Below are 16,964 nucleotides of genomic sequence, written 5' to 3'. Positions count from 1 at the left end.
CTGTCCAGCCCCCCAAAAGTGTTTTGCTTTCACTCAGCCTCAGTTTCCCCATTTGAAAACGAGACCAATCGTAACTACCACATGTGAGACTCCAAGAATTTAACCAAACCAGATCATCTGAGGCGCCGCGTGCGCAGCGCGCATCTTGTTACGCACCAGCAGTAGCTCAACACAACGCTTAAAACATAAATTCCGGGGCTCCGAGGCCGCGGGACAGCGCAACAGGCGAGGGGAGGGGCTCTGCCTGCGGCGCCTCGGCTACTAAGGGTCGCTAAGTTACTGCTGGCGCGCTTTCTCCCGGGATGCCGTCGGCTCCCCGCGCTGCGGCTGGGGGAGAAGCGGTGACACCCGCTATCTCCGCACTCCGACCCCCGCAGTGGCGGCTGCCCGCGGGGTCTCCTCGCCCTTTGCTGCGCTCCTTTTAGGCTGCGCCGGGCGAACCTGCGGCCCCCTGCACTTTTCATCACTGCAGCGGCAACCCTCGGCTCGCGTGACCCCCTCCCACCTCCCCTCAGTCGCAGAATCTGCGCCTGCACCGCGGAGACCACTGGCGCGCTCGACCCCCGTCCTGCGCTGGGTCCCGCTCGCTCCCAGCGCACCTCCTGCCGCCGCCCCCCGCACCCGCACCCGCCCTCCCGCTACTCGCCCGGATTGGCCCGTGTCTCTCTCTCACTGTCTCGCTATCTCCCTCTAACTCTTCGTCTCTCAACCGCGCTGTCTCTGTCTGTCCCAGTCTTCTCTGAGTGTCCCTCTGCGTTTCCATCTCATTCCGACTTGTTCTGGCACCTCACCTGGTGCGTCTGTCTTTTCACCTGTCCTCTGTCCACCTGTCTGTCCCTGGTATCTGCCTGTCTCACTGCCTCTCAAGCCCCCAGGCTTCAACCCAACTCAACTAATCTTTACCTCTTCCCAATTCACCAAACACCCTTCAACTCCCGCTCCCTCAGTTCCTCAGGATCCAGGAGAACCGGCCAGGTCCAAGACCAGAGGAGAGTCCCTCCCACCCTCCTGGACCCCCAATTCGTCCCGTTCCGCCCAGGGGGTCCACTCGGCCCGAAGGCGAGGATGCCACATCCCGGGGTACTGCTCACCTCTTTCAGGTTTGAATTCAGAGAGGAAATGCCTGGCCACGAGTTCGTGGTAAGCAGTCTCTTGCAGCTTCAGACGCTCCAGCTCGGAGAGGCTGTGTATTGAGATCATCTTGGTCCTGCGGTCCGGGTTGTGTCCTGGGGCTCCTCCCAGGACGTTCACTAAAAAAATGAAGGCGGACAACAACAGCAAAGGGGGCATGATTCTGGGGCACAGTGTCCTTTCTGCCTTCAGAAAGGGAATGCAGCCACCCATTCTGGAATCGGATGATTATCAGAACTGCATCATCCAATTGTCACTAGACCTGGTGGAGGGAACTATGGGGGGGGAAGGGTGGTAAAGGGGGAGGGGAAACTGGGAGGTGGCTTCACCCTCAAGCAGAGCTGCCTCTGGCTGCTTATTAAAAAAAAAAAAATCCAACTTACAAAAAGCCAGCCCTGAACCGACAGTCCAGAAAAGAGAAAACCTAATTAGGCAAAAAGGAAAAAAGAAAAAAATATATTTAAAAAAAACCAACCTTACAAGTTTAAAATGGACATTAAGATAAGAATAAGGTAATATTTTTCCATTAATTATTAGGAACATTGATGGAGTTTATTTTTTAATAATAATGCTTGATGCTGTCCAGTTTGGGTGAAATGGGCACATTCATCTAGGTTAGGAGCTCTGTAAATTTTGTACAACTCTTCCAGAAAGCAAACTGGACACGTGAGTCTGAAGCCAAAAATCATCCCCAGGCCCTTTGACCCAGTAATTCCCCTTCTAGGAATCCATCCTAATGAAATCTTCCTACAGACAGGAAAAACCATATGTACATGAACCATAACAGTAAAAAATTAAGGGAAAAAAGCTAGCCCAGCAACAAGACTAGTTATATAAATTATGGAATAGCCACAGTATGGAAAATTATGCAATCATTAAAGGGATGGGAGCTTTTAAACAACAAATATAAAATACAGAATTGTATTAATTATGATTACAACTATGTGAAGAAAAACATGCAAAGAAATAAAAGACTGCGAGAAATGCACCCAATTACTGATGGTGTCTGTATCAAATAGTGGGATTTGGTTTGCCTTTTGCCTTTTATCTATTTACCAAAAATTGTGCAACTTGATTATGTTATTTTTTCCTGAAAAAAACAACAACATCAGTTTGTACCAAAACAAACATCATTTCCAGGCCATTTCTAATGAGACTCTCTATACAGGATTGGTATAGTGAAGTTTCTTGGTGTATTGGCAAACCTCTTTTACATATCCCTTCTGCATGGTGCCCACTATCTCAAACTGCTCCCAGGTTGCACAGGATACCCCAGTGGGGATCTCCCTGCACCCCACACAGCATCCTATCCTGCACATCCTCACTTCTATTATTAATTTGTTCTTTCATGTATGCATTTTTAAAAAAGAAAAGAAAAGAAACCTGCATTAATTGTCTACTTTGTGCCAGGCACTAAAGATTCAAATATGAGCAAAATAATAAATACTCTTTTCATAGAGAATTTAACAGTGCAGTGAAGGAGATACACAGGTTAACAACAATTTACAAAACCTTGTGATAAGTCAATTGCCCAAGATATAAACAAACTACTGTGAAAACAGAAAGGAGGAAACATCTAAGTCTGCCTGGAGACAGGGAGGGGGGAGTGTCCAGAAAGAGAGAACAGCTTGTGCAAAGGCAAAGAGATGGCAGAGAGGTTGTTATATTCTTAAAGCTGTATAAAGAGGATGGAAGGAGATAAATCTGGATAGGCAGGAATGAGGTTATGAATGGCCCTATAAGCCATGTTAAGGAGCTGGACTTTCTCCTGAAGGCAATAGGGAACTACTTCAGGGTTTTAAGTGGGAAGTGACAGAGTCAGAGCTGCAGCTTGGAAAAATCGCAGAGCAGTGAAAAACCTGGTTTGGGTAGAAAGCCTGAAGTAGGTAGATCAGCCGAGAGGCAAGAGATGCTGACACAAGTCAGTATCAATGGGGCTGGAGCAGGAGATGGATTTTATGGGTATAAGTGACAGGACTTAGAGAAAATTTTTTATTGTAATGGAAAGGATAGCTCCAAAGTTTATGGTTTGGGTGAGTGTGTGGATGCTTCTTCCTAAGAGAAGATAATTCGGGACGTGGGGAACTAAACCTTTTGGCAAGATGGGAAGTGGTCACATGCTATTTTTCTGAGCTCCCCTTGCCCACGGAGTTTTATGATAATATTCTATATATTATTGGGGGGGTGCTTAAACCCCAAAGATCAGGTAATGTGGCTTTGACAGAGAAAAGGTAGGTAGAAGTTTATCATCCAATAATCTATATAAATGAGCTCTGTCAAAAAAAATCCCTCACTTCTTTTGTTTCCAAAATCCTCTTTTGCCCACTTTCCTTAATGGCCAAAGTCACACATGTCAGAAATAAACACTTGCCGGATAACTGAAGTTCAGTATGAGATAGAATGAGGAGTATTTCTATGCCTTTTGAACTGAGCTAAGAGGAAAATTCTTAGCATACATATTTTTTAAAGTCCCTTCAATGGAAAATCAATATCCCCTGGACCCAGAGTAAACACCTAAGCCCAACCACCAAACTGCATCCACAAAATGACCATCTTAACCAAAGGCACATGCAGAGAACCTAACCACAGTCCCAAACTAAGCAGCCAGTAATCCCCCATTCACAATGGCAGGTCCAAAATCTATTAGCCAAGGGTCTCATTCTGACACACACAGCCTAGCTCTGGATTATTTTTTTTTACATGGCTCCCTCTTTCCCTTTACCCCAATTTAGACATTTTTGTACCTGTTCTGGAGTTGCAGCTATTTCTTCTTGCCAAGGGTTACAATCTGGTCATCCAAAGAGTATATAGCTGGTTCGCTCACTCAAAAATCAAGATGAAAATCAATCCCTCTTCTCCCCCCAAAATAAGGTGAGAACAAATAAGAGAACCTCAAAACAACGTCAGCCAAAAGAGAGAGAGAGAGAGAGAGAAGCCTTTGAGAGATGAGTCAGCCTAGATGCTTACAATTCCAAAGGAAATCAAAGGCCTTAGAATAAACTGTTTGTCATTGCCTCCTGCTCAAAGATACAGGGCTAAACTTAAAAGCAATCATATGCCAAAATTCTGCCAGCAAAATTGACACTGTCTTGCTTGCCTTCAATACTCTCAAGGCACCAGTAGAATACCAGACAGAAGCAGAATTAGGAAGTCCAGTGTGCCTAGATAAGAAGCAGATGAGCAGGTTGGGGAGGGGGGACCAATAACTAGGCTTCAACACTATGAGCTGATCACAAAAGGAGACTCCTCACAGAGAACAAGGTGCTAAGAGACCTCTCTTGCTCCCAAGTGTCTTCCCCTTCCCCTTCAGCATGCCCTGGCATTGGCCTGAAGTGACCATGACATCAAAAAGGAAGAAGGAAGACGAAAGTAAGCCCTCTCAATTTCAGCATAGAATTCAACACATTTGCAAAAACAATCTCCTTAGACAAATATCTGTAATGGTCCCTGGAGTCAGAGCTAAACAGAACTGAGTTCAAAGCCAAGCTTTGTGATTTCTTAGCTGTGTGAGCTTAGGAAAGTTTGTTGAATCCTGAGCCTCAGTGGCTTCCTCTATAAAATGGGGAAATGATCCAGTATCCATTTCACCAACTGTGTAAGAATTAAATGAATAATGTACATGTGATATTTAGCATTGGCTTTTAATAAACACATTGATATTGAAGGTTCTTTGCAGAGGGCCTGACTTTACCAGAAAATATCAGGTTTCAAAAGTAATTACGTAAAATTAGAATTTGTATCAATGCATCTGACTTAGTTCAATCTCTACTAAATTTGAATTAAATTAAAATGGGTAAAAAGATCTTGGGAGACTGTTGTGAATAGATCTTTCTTCTTCAATCTCCAATGACATCAGGGTCAAGTACAAAAAATTATCTTATAAAATTTAGAAAAACTAACCACATAGGTCCATTTTTAAAATGCTATTATTCAGATTAGTAAAATGCTTGCAAGTCTCAAAAATTTATCTATCTTTTAAACCATCCAATTTCACATCGTCACTAGCAAAATAACATATAATTTCATTTGGATCAGTAAAGGGGCTAGGATATTAGCAGCTACCAAGGGAGAGAATTTCAACAAAGAGTAGAGGCACAACCAGATCAACTCTCCAGCAATACGAAGAGGGAAAACACACATGAGTGGCATCAAGCTTGTTCCTCACGTCCTCCTGAAACGCATGGCACAGATGGAGAAACAAATTAACATCAGAAACGTCACCCTCTTCGACATTGTGAGGACAGAAATGTTTCAGCTAGGCATAAATCCACAGCCTTCACAATTTGGAGGACTAATTTACTCCATTGCCCCCATTAAATAGTTAGGGGTGGTGCAGTGCTCACTAGTAAACACCTCTGAGAGAAAAGCAGGACTGATGCCATTGATAGAATCCTAATAAATTAGGCATTTTATGGCACATCACAATTTTTCTTCTAGCCATTGAGAGATATTTGGAGTTTGAGAAGTAGTTAGTGTGCAAGGCTGAGTGCCCAGAAGGTATTGCATCTACGGTATTCAAATGTCTACAGGCAGTGACAATGGATAAAGACATCCGCATTAATATATCACAACATGGGAAAGAGATACAGGTCTCTCCATGAAAATTTGGTCTGCTGTCACATTACCTCATTCGTCCCTGAGCATTAATGAGTTAGCCTTTAAGTTGCTATCCCATAACCTCCATTTCAGCAAAGGCTGCAGTCGTGATGAACAAAATGGCTCATTTTACCCTATGCGGTGTAATGCCCCAAAATAATTAAATTTGGGGGCAGCGTTCTTCAATACGTGAGTCAGCCCATCATGCCATAACAGAAGCTCATAAACCAAAGGTAGTACTGTTAAAATACATTCAGAAAAGTTCTGGTATCAAAAAGTGTTTCCAGAACTTCTTAGATTAGAATGGATCAGAGATAGAAGGGACCTTAGCCATCACCTAGCCCAAAGCTTCCATTCTAGAGTTCAAAAAACTGAGGCTCAAAAAGAGACAGGAGATTGCCCAAGGCCACACAGCAATTTGACACAGAATCTAGACAAGAACCCAGTTCTCAGACCTAGGGCTCTTTCCACTGCCTCATCCACCTTTGTCCTTAATAGCTACAAAATAATGCATAGCTAAATAATGAAATCAAAAGAATGGACACATAATCAAAGCCTGATTCGATAAACCAAGGGAGGTCACATCCGAAGGTACAACAAGATATAGATATTCTCAGTATTATCTGCAGTATGTGTCAGAGTGCATAATAGTGCTGGCATCACAAGCTGTGTCACCCGTTATCTCTTTTTTCCCTTTCGGTTGCTGCTTCTATTACGTTGTGGGAGAAAAAGTAAAAAAAATAAGATGTTGCATCAATAGAAGGTAATTTTTAATGTCTAATTTTTGTTGTGCTTTTCATGTTCTCAAAAGCTTTCCACATGTCCATTATTTCCAGGTCCTAGCACACAGTAGGTGTTCAATGTGTTTGTTGGGTAATCATAGGATTATAAACTCTTGACAGTTTTGAGAGAATATAAAGGTCTTGTAATTAAAACAGCTATTTGTGATTCATGGATAAATGAATCATGCTCCTTTATTCTCACAACAACCCCTGGGAAGGAGGTAGGTTTGGTGTTATGTTCCCATTTTACAGATAACAACAAAATAGGACTCCAGAGAGGTTGTAACTTAACTGAAGTTGCACTAACATGCCATGAAGAAATACAATCTGGGAACTAGATTATCCCCAGGCCTGGTCTTGCCCTTCCCACCAAACCACAGTATTTCTTGGTATACATCACCAACATCTGCTGCCTGGAACTGGGATGGCCTGAGTCAAGATTATTTTCTTTCCTAAGGAGATGGCTAGATTTTGAGGTCTTTCTTTATACACACTATTCTTGGGAAATGGGAATGAAGGTAGATGATTGATAGACAGGATAGATAGACAGACAGATAGATAGATAGATAGATAGAAGAAGAAGAAGAAGAAGAAGAAGAAGAAGAAGAAGAAGAAGAAGAAGAAGAAGAAGAAGAAAGATATGATAGGTAAATAAGATAGGTAGGTAATGATAGATAGAAAGATACAGATATATATGGTTTTGAAAAACACTATTATGAAAGGTAGAGGAGTGAATAGAAGAGAAAAGCATCAAAAGCATTATGTATTCCTCCCATCACGTCTCTTGCCTCAGCCCACTCCCCAAGCTGACAGCATGGCATCCTGTAAAGGTCCTGAGTTATGGACTAGGACTTGGGTTCAAATCCCAGCCTTACCACCTGTAAGTTCACACACTCACCAACCAAGTCACTTAGAGCTAATTATCTCACTTTTGTGAGCCTCAGTTCCATCACCTTACAAAGTAACAACCATGATAGCTCTGAGGTGTGGCTATGGTAAAGATTAAATAAAAGACAGGGTGACATGAAAGAATCCTCCAAAGGGTACAGTGCTGTACCAAGGTGAGGAATTGTCCCCCCCGCCAAATACCTGAGAGTCATATTTGAAAGGAAGACTGAGCAGAAGTGCTGCTATCTGGAATGAAGCAGACAGTGCCCCCATTGAAGAATGCCCTTGTACCATCCATAGAAGGTAAAAGTGGGTACCACATCCTGTCAGCAGGTATCTCACTTTCAGAGGGGATGAGTTGAACTGTTTCTTCACTGGGTCTTTCATGATCAGGAATGCAAGACAACTAACGGTGGGGGTTGTGGGGGGATCAGTCTAGGCTCTGAAATGTAGAAAAAAGTTAGTTGGCCCACAAAAGGGATTTAGTCCCTACCTTTGGTTTCCTCAGCACAATGTGCAAGCCATCCATGTTAGGGATGGTGGAGGAAAGGGGGGAGCCCTCTGGAGTGGAAAGTCCCAGTTCCTGTCCTTGGGGTCTTACAGCCTAGTTGGAGGTCACATAAATGTCAAGAGTCTGACATGGGTCTAACATCATCCTTCCCTGCCCTCATTTAAATACATTTCCTCTCCTTTGTTCCTTTAAGGAATGTTAAGAATTGACTCTTTCTTCAGGTCCACCAGCACTACTCAGACCCTTATTCAGCTGCAGGTTTATAGTATGCATTCGGTAAACTCTGATTCATTTTTCCCATCTTCTCAATTCCCCTGGTCCCAAGCCCCCTTCTTTAAGACATATTCCCTTTCAGACACACACATTTCCTCTCACAAACATACACACACACACACACACACACCCTCATGCGTTCTCACATATGCATTTACACACACACACACACACACAGAATAGACTTACCCAATGTATTTGCTACAACAGAGGGAAGGAGGAGACTCTGAATTAAAGAAAGAACCATCAGGGCTTCCCTGGTGGCGCAGTGGTTGAGAGTCCGCCTGCTGATACAGGGGATATGGGTTCGTGCCCCGGTCCGGGAAGATCCCACATGCCGCGGAGCGGCTGGGCCCCTGAGCCATGGCCGCTGAGGCTGAGCGTCCGGAGCCTGTGCTCCGCAACAGGAGAGGCCACCGCAAAAAAAAAAAAAGAACCATCAAACATTTGCCCCTCTAGACCACAGCTGGGGTTTCTACAGAGTGGGCACGAGAGAGGAAAGACCAGTAGGGACACTTCCCCAAACCATCTGGACAGAGATCTGTCAAGGAAACCTTCAGAATAAAGTTGTTCTTCAAATCTGTGCTGAGAGCTACCTCTCTTTCACCTTTGTTCCCCCACTCCCACCTGCTTCCCTTCTCCTTTGATTGTATCTCCCCCAAGAATCATTCAATTTTCTGCAGTTTTCTTTTTCAAAACCCTGTCTGAATGGCTGTCATAGGGAATTGGGGCTGTGGGAGATGTTTTTATGATAGGAATGGTATTTTAAAACTACATTTAAATAAATGTATTTTTTAAAAATAATCAATGTCTACCTACCTGTATCTATCCTCCTTCAAAATTAGACCACTGTCTTGGCTATGACGCAGTGCAAAAAAGAAAAAAACAAACAAACAAAAACCCTAGACCAGGAGTCAGGAGGTCTGCCTAGTTACTAAGCAGCTGAGTGGCCTTGGGCAAGTCTGTGAGCATCTCCCAGCCCCAAAACACAGCCAGTGTCATTTATTATTATCCGGTTTACCTAAGAACACGGTAGAGACACAGTCCTCACTTCTGCCTAGTCCTTGATTCTTCTACAGGACTTAGCCACCTCCAGGACACAGGGCCACGCTGTGGCCACTGTCCACAGCTGGAAAGAGAGAGCATCCCTGCCCCCCCCCTGCAGGTTTCTGGGCGCCAGAGTGGAGAGTGGGTCTAAGCTGGTCTCCCTGTCCCTCCCTAATGGAGCCCTAGCCCGGTAGTCTGCCCTCTACCCAGAGCTAGGTGAAGGTGAAGGCAGGGGGAGCAGGGTGAGGGGGAAAGGGACAGGAACCGGCCAGCCAAGACTTTGCGCCCTCCCCTCGAAGGGTTGTCCCAAGCCACAGGTTGCCGCTGCGGAGCGTGGTCAGGCGGGGTTGCGCCCCTTGCGTCTCGCCCCTACGTGGCTCAAGAGCGCGCAGAACCTGCAAAGTTAAGCAAAGCCCCGCCCGCACGCCAAAACCACTCTTGCTGCTTGCCGCTGCCGAGAATTTGAAAAATGCAATCTTTCTTGCGTGCTCCACGTTTGAGCCATTGAACGCGAAAAGCTGGGCACCTAGTCCAGGACCCGCAGGCTTCCTCTCCCTCCCGCACGTCGGGCGCTCCGCTTGGAGTGCACTCACCTCCCACTCAGCCCCTCGAGGGGCTGCACTCAGGCCTCTGGAGTCCTGCCCCTGCACTACCTCTTGGCGTCTCTCTTGGTCCGGCCAGGGAATAAATGGCTGCGTGACCCGCTGGTCAGTCCTGCGGCGCGACTACGACCAGTCCTGGGACGAGCTGCAGGCACTGCGAGCGCTTAGCTCTGCCACGCAGATTCCCCCACTCTCTCTCTCTCTGAAGCTCCCGCGGTGGGGCAGGAGCTGATTCATAGCAATTTTCTACGCAGCAGCCAACTCAGTGCCTTACGCATACCTGTTTGCTAAATTCCCGGGGCTACTCCCACTGTCTCTCATCATACCCCACAATCATCTCTCCCTTTATTCAAAGCTGATTTCTCTTTCAAGATTCAGCCCAAGGGTCCCTTCCTTTGAGGGCTCCCTTTCTCTTCCGTTGGCCATGCCGCACAATCTCACATTACAGGTGAAGGAAAGGCAGAGGTGGAGGTTCAGATGGATAAGAAACTTACCAAAGGTCATTGAGCTAATTACTGGCAGAGCCAAAAGGAAGGCCCAAAACTCCTGGAACCCTGCTCAGCACACTTTTTGTTACCCCTCATCACTTCCCTTCTGCCCTGACTAGTATGGCATTGAAGGGCAGGTGGCATCCCTTTGCACACAAGGACTGCACAAGGAACAACTGCCTGCCCCTCCTTGCCTCACCCTTCCTGCTGCTTGTTCGCCATCTTGTCCAGGGCCTCTGATCTTCCAAACTCAGAGACAAGGAAGATCATTTGGTTCAGAGTTCAATGAACAACAAGAGCAAACAGAATTCCTCTACCTATCTGGATGAGAACGGTCTCAGTAGCCCACCCCCAACACACACACACACAGACACACACACACACAGACACACACACACACACACACACACTACTATAGTCTTCATCTTTCTTTTTCTATCTTCTTGGCACCTGGAGAAGTCAGAAGGCCATTCACACCTGCCCAAACCATCTTACCTTCTAATACTGCTTCCAAAAATGCCTTCTTCTAATCTGCAGCTCAACAATCATATATTCAAATCACTATTCAGCCAAGCAAAAATGTATTATTCACAAGCACAAAATATTCTCATCTGACGCAACAAGGGCAATACGGGGTTATAAGCGCAAGATCTCAAGTGGGGAGAATTTCAAATACACAATTACACTCCCTCCCAGTTGAATTTTCTCCTCTCCTGGATGAAGTAAATGGATGAACGGAGAGTGTTGTTGACTGGATGGAAAAGAAAGAGGAGAAAAGAATCAAGAATGTCAGAGACTCTAGTTTAGCCCAACAAGAAGGAAGAAGGAGCAGAGCCTAGGCAAAGGAGAGGAGGAAAGAAGGGGAGGGGGAAGGACAGAGGGCAGTTGCTGACCCCAGGCATACACGGGTACTGAGGTAGCCAAGGAAGACATGGACTTATTCCCCAAAGGCTCAGAGATGTGGCTCATAGGGATCTGGCTTAGAAATGAGATCCAGAAGCCCAGTGGTAAGTGTCTCTTGACTCCTAGCAAAGGGAGAGAGCTTCTGGCTCTGACAGCAGCATGGGTGGCGCTCTTTTCACTAAAAGTACCACCTGGGCACCAGCACTACCAAGAAGGCGCCCTCTTCCCCTGCTCCTCTTTCCTACCCCCACCCCTCAGGAATTAAATAAATCTTACCCGACACAGGAATGTAATTTGAATGCTCAGGGTGGTTTTCCCTTCCTTTGAAGGAGAGGATCTCTCCCTCTCCACCTGCTGAAAATGGGCTGGGTGCTGCCCCTTTATACATTCTAGAGCACCAGAACAGGAGAGGGGGGAAAAGGGAGGGAGCAGCAGTTTGAGGCTGGTCCAATTTGTCCCTGGCGTTCTCTCTCTCTCTCCTCTTGGTTTTTATGCAGCCCCTCCTTCTGGCCCTGGCAGCTCTGCTCCCCTTCCTCACTGCAACATCTTGCAGCCAGATCCCCCACCCTTGTGATAAGGAACTGATACTGGGGTGCATCTTTCTGGTGATGCTTGCTTTCTAATGTGGGATCTTAGGCTGATATGCCAGGGAAAGATCTGAATTGGGGGTAGGTGGGTGTCACCGAAGATGAAAAGAGAAACCCACCCAGGTAGCCAACTGCCTTGAAAGCAACATGGGTTGGCGTTGGGGGCAGCCAGGAGACATGATATGAACCTGAGTGCATAAGGAGCCAATTTAGGCAGAGGACTGGCAGGCTATTGGCTTGAGTTACAGTGATTGCCTTGGTAACATAAATACATAAAGACTGCACGATATATTAGAAAGTAGATGATTGAATATCACTCAGCCTCAGTTTTCTCAACTGCAAAATAGCGGAATAAATGCTCACCACATAGCACAATGGGGAACAGTGTGTGAAATAACACTGGTAAAATACTTAGCACAGGGCCCAGCACAGAGCCCCTTGCCCACTTAACTTCCTTCTGGTGTTGAGAACAGGAAGGAAAAGGGCTTGCCCAAGGTTATACAGCAAGTATCCAAGTCAGGATTGGAACCCAGGTCTCCCAAAGGATGATTTCCATGCCACTTCCTCCTCTAAGAAGCTGCCTGGCTACGCTTTGGGACTTGGAGGGGTAGAAGTGTGGAGGTGGGTTAGGTGCTATGTTTAAGCATATAGACATTCTACCACTTAATCCCAGCCTCAAGGGCTCAGGCTTCCGCTTTATCCTCCTCCAGATCATCACTCAGGTAATACCCCCTTGCCATCTTGGACTAATTCATTGTCACCTTAGTGCCACCTCTGCTGCCCAACTCTGAGATAGTGACTCACCCTCTAGCTGGCCAGGGCCTCTGCCCTCCAGGAAAGAGGCTCTCTTCTTAATTGACTGCAGAAGCCTCAGCCACAGTGAGACAACCCCCTTCCAGCGAAGCTTAGGGCTGGAGGGCTTTGAGGTGGAATGGAATAGCTCCCTATTCAAAAGCCACTGCCCTCCATCCCCACAGTGCCTGGGGTGCTGCTATTGGAATCCTTTCTCTCAATTCCTTATGATAACTCCTTATGTGCCCTTAAGTCTCAGTGTTTCCAAGGGATTTCACCCAGGGCATCACTTTGTTGCATGTATACAGCCTGTGCTGTATCTGGCACTGTGCTAGGCACTGGCAAAGCATAAGGTAAGAGAAGATGTCCCTGGCATCCAATGAGTGTTCATTACAATGAAAAATAACTCAGCAACCTGGAAATGGGGAGAAGAATTCGGGGTGGGGGTAGGAATGATTTAGGAAGTCCCTGTGAGAGGTGAGGTGATGGGCAGAGTGGCCTCACTGCAGCCCCAAGGACTGGGGCTGTGAACTGAAATGTCTTGTGGCTAGTGAGTGGCATCACTAAAATCACTGGTGCAGGCATTTCCCTTAAATACAGCACATTGCTTAAGAAATTGAGCGCTAATTGAACCTCTGTCCATCTTCTGGCTTAGAGGCATTACCTGGTGGCCATATCTCTGGCCTCTGATCCCCCTCTTCCCCAAACTCCCAAATCTTTATCCTTGGTGAGGGTTAGGGAGAGGGAATGGAAGGGAATGTACATCCTTTGGATTTTAACTGGAATTAGCACTTTACGTATATTTCCTCCTTTAAATTTCACACCCACCCCGCAACCTAAGACAGTGACCTGACAAGGTAGTCAGCTGCGAAGTGGTAGAGCTGGGATTCGAACCTGTACCGACTCCGAAGCTTGTGCACTTTGCACCGCAAGGCGCTTTACACAATGCGCCGCCTCAGGCGGAAGTCCTCTTCCTCCTCCTCTCCTTCACCCGCTGTCCATCTCTACAGAAAGGGGGCAGGCGGAGGACAGGAGCCAGATGTTCATCTGACCGCAGAGTATTCTAGAGTGACCCCTGTAGCCCGCCACAGAGGAAGGGGACCTCAGACTGTCCCGCGGGGGCTATGCCGCCAGACGTGCAAAGCACCCTAAGCGACACTACCGCCCCCTGCCGCCGGTGGCTCCCTGGCCAAGGCGGCTGTTCTCCAGGGGCTTGTGTGCTAGAAAAAGCTCACCGACTGCCCCAGAGCTGTCGCGGGCTGGTGCTGGGCTGCAGATAGCCCTGCAAGATTTGTTGACAAAAGCGGGAAGGAGGAACATTTATAACGCCCTACTATGTGTCCAGCGCGGTGTCGGTGATTTCTGATAGCCTTTGCCTTTTATGTAAAAATTAGTTGCTTTGCAAAATAGTGCGCTCTCTATTAGGAGACGTCTTCAAACTAGATTAGAACAGGTTTCGCAAAAAGCTTTTCTGCATATCTAAACTCCTTACTTCTTGAAACCAGTAAAGCTTTCCACCCCTAACAGTTGTTCACTCTCTCGGGTAGGAGAGGAAGAAGCACCCCACCCCCTCCACCACCTACCCCCGCGGTGGGGAGCAGAGGTCAAAGCTGCGAAGGGGTCTGAGAGGGAGGCTGCTGGGGGGAGGAGCCTCCGGCAGGGTCCCGGCTGGAGCTCACGTGCCCTCCGCCCGCCGGCGGATTCCCCAGCCCTTCCAGTTTTCCTTGGTTCTGACTGGTTCCCGTCTGGACCCAACTCACTCACTCCCTTTGCTCGGGAATGGGGAACAGGCGGGTTAATGGGAACAACACCCCAGGTCAAAGGGAAAAGAGCGTCTCTGCTCGCAGCGCCTCGCCCGCCCATCCCCCCTCCTTTCTTCCCCCTCCTCCCATCCTCGCCCCCTTCTCTTCCGCCCTGAGGGAAGGAGGGGGCGGGCTGTATGTGTATGTATGTATGCATGTACGCGTGTGTGCGCGCGCGCAAGTGCGGTTCGCCTGTGAGTTACGTGTGTGGCTGGGTGTGGGTGTGTGTGTGCGTGTTGCATGTTTTAGTCCGAGTGCTGGGTGTGAAGTGTATTTGGTTTGCGCTCGGACGTGGAGCGTGTGTTTGTGCGGTGTTTGTGTGTGCACGTTTGTAGGTTGTATGTTTCTGCCCGATGACAGTGTGACTCTGTGGGTGCGGTCTGGATATGGGTGTGTTCGATGTATGTTTCTGCCGGGGTTTGTGGTCGTGCTGTAGTGTGCATGTGTATGCAGTGTGTGTATGTGTGTGTGCCCGTTGAAGCTTGTGTGTATATATTTGTTTGGTGTGTGTTTACCCTTAGCTGTGCTGTGTCAATGTGGGGTTACGGGTGGTGTTTGTTGTGGTGTGTACTGTGTGTGTTTGTGAGCAAGGTGTCTTTATATGTGAGCTTACTTAAGGCGTGTGTGCTCAAAGGTTTGTGTGTGTGAGGGTGCAATGTCCGTGTGTGTTTGGGTGTGATGTGTTCATGTGTGTGGTGGGGACGCATGCAGCCAATGTATGTGCTAGGATGGAGGGCTGAAGACCGTGTGTCTCTTGGAGGGGGGTCGCGGCGTGAGTTTACGGGTGTGGTGTGTGAGAGAGCACGGGGTTGTCTAAAGAACCCAAGTGGCTGTGTGCTTGGTAGTTTTTTTTTAAAATTGGGGGTGGAGGGGGGCTTTGCACCAGGACTGGGACGAGGAAGGAGATAGGGGCCCGCGACCTGGGCACAGTCTCCCCTTGGCCTGATCTGCCGGGTCTGGGTCCGCCGACCCCCCGCTGTGCGCACCAGGCCCGCTGGGGGCTGGGTGTGAGCTTACCTGACTGCTTAGAGGAAAGAAGAGGAGGGCGTCGCACGTGATTGGCCAGGTAGGGCGCCTAAGGCGCGGTTCAGGGGCTGGTGGGAATAAACTGGAAAGATTCTTGGTCACTGATTCCCCCCCTCCCCCAGGAGATCCCAGTTCGTGCCCAGCAAAGCCCAACTATTAGCTCAAGGCTCGGCTGTTTCACACCTCTTTGGCTTTGTGTGGGCAGATACACTTGCCTGCAATCCCTTTCCCCCTGGGCCTCGTGACAAACTCCTACTTATTTTTTTAAGACCTAACTCAGGAGTCACAAAACTTTCTCTGCTTTTCTGTACCCCTCCCTCCCAGTTGAGGGCTCCCTCCTTTGAGCCATCATAGTTACCCTCTTCATACTTCTCATGACACGAACATACATAACTGCGATTATTTGTCTCTCCTTTTAAACTCTGGGCTCCTGTAGAGAATGCCTGGTATATAGTAAGAATAATAATAGTGATCATGATAATAATGTTACCATTTATTAAGCACTTATTGTATACCAGGCATGGTGCTAGTGCTGTTACATGCATTATCTCCTTGAGTCTTCACAATGACCTAATGAGGTAATTAGAGCTATGACTTATCAATATTTTGCACATCACAAATCGAACTCAGAGGAGTTAAGTAACTTCTCCAGGGTCACACAGCCAGTGGGAGGCAGAGCTGGTATTTGAATCCAGGTTTGCCAAGCTCCCTAAACCTTTCTCCTGTTCCAGGCAGCCTCACCAAGAGTCCCTCATTTCTGCTAGGCATTGAAGTCTCTATCAAACAGTATCACTTCCCAACAAATCTTTCTTTGGAGTTTACTGACAGCGCCAAGAGTGCTCAGCATAATTACTTTCTTTGTCTCTCAGACAGCTGATACCTTCTCCACCTAATTACCTGCTTTGTTGACACCTCAAAATCTTTAATTACTCTAGGCTCATAAGCACCTCACCACCTCCAGTTCTGGGAGCTCTCCTTAGGCTGGTGCTGAAAGAAAGAGCAGAGAATGAGCATTTTCTAGCCATAGGGTCAGGGGAATTGGGTGTGGATGGGGATGGGGGTGAGGGGTCAGGATGGAGTAAGGGAATGATTTCACAGCTCCCCTGGACCTATTTTTACGGCATTACCACCAGAAGTTGGTATGTAGTACATTTCAAGCAGACCCGTCATCTCCATATGAAACTGCATATAGAAAAACAAGCAGAGCCCCCTCAAAAGATTCCTGAATGGGTCCCATTTTGTATTATTCATGTTTGGAGGGGAGAACTGTGCTTACCTAATGGGTTCATGCTGCTCTAATGCCTTCCAAGCAGCCTCATCTGAGAATTTCAAATTAAAACAATACATCGCATTTTGGGGGAACACATTTATGGGGGGGTGGCTCTGTCACAGCTAAAGGGCCGCTGGAAGAACAGGCTTCCAGCTCAGCCCCCAGGGAACCAGCCTAGACTGCTGCAAAGAGGTCAGGGAGTGGATAGAGAGAGACAATTCGACAGTGGTGAGTCACTTCGCCACTTTTCAGGGGGGAAAGCAGAA

At 47.4% G+C, this 16,964-nt stretch overlaps 1 protein-coding gene across 26 annotated transcripts in view; it reads right to left on the bottom strand.

Moving 5' to 3' along the window:
- The window catches only part of ARHGAP36 (Rho GTPase activating protein 36), a 155,241-nt gene that overhangs the window by 7,110 nt on the left and 131,167 nt on the right, over positions 1-16,964 (bottom strand). For 11 of the 26 annotated variants that reach the window (XM_033416204.2, XM_049704377.1, XM_033416207.2 and 8 more), the window contains one exon: positions 1,092-1,250. In XM_033416204.2, the coding sequence (XP_033272095.1) occupies positions 1,092-1,250 (159 nt within the window). Of the gene's footprint in view, positions 1-1,091; positions 1,251-13,494; positions 13,605-15,419; positions 16,416-16,704; positions 16,724-16,964 lie in introns of those variants that run through there. The other 15 variants (XM_049704384.1, XM_033416209.2, XM_049704385.1 and 12 more) reach the window with 5 other exon arrangements.

This window comes from Orcinus orca, chromosome X, assembly GCF_937001465.1.
Source record: "Orcinus orca chromosome X, mOrcOrc1.1, whole genome shotgun sequence".
Classification (NCBI taxonomy): domain Eukaryota; kingdom Metazoa; phylum Chordata; class Mammalia; order Artiodactyla; family Delphinidae; genus Orcinus; species Orcinus orca.
The sequence above is the reverse complement of the archived record's forward strand: the minus strand, read 5'-3'. Positions and strand labels throughout refer to the sequence as shown.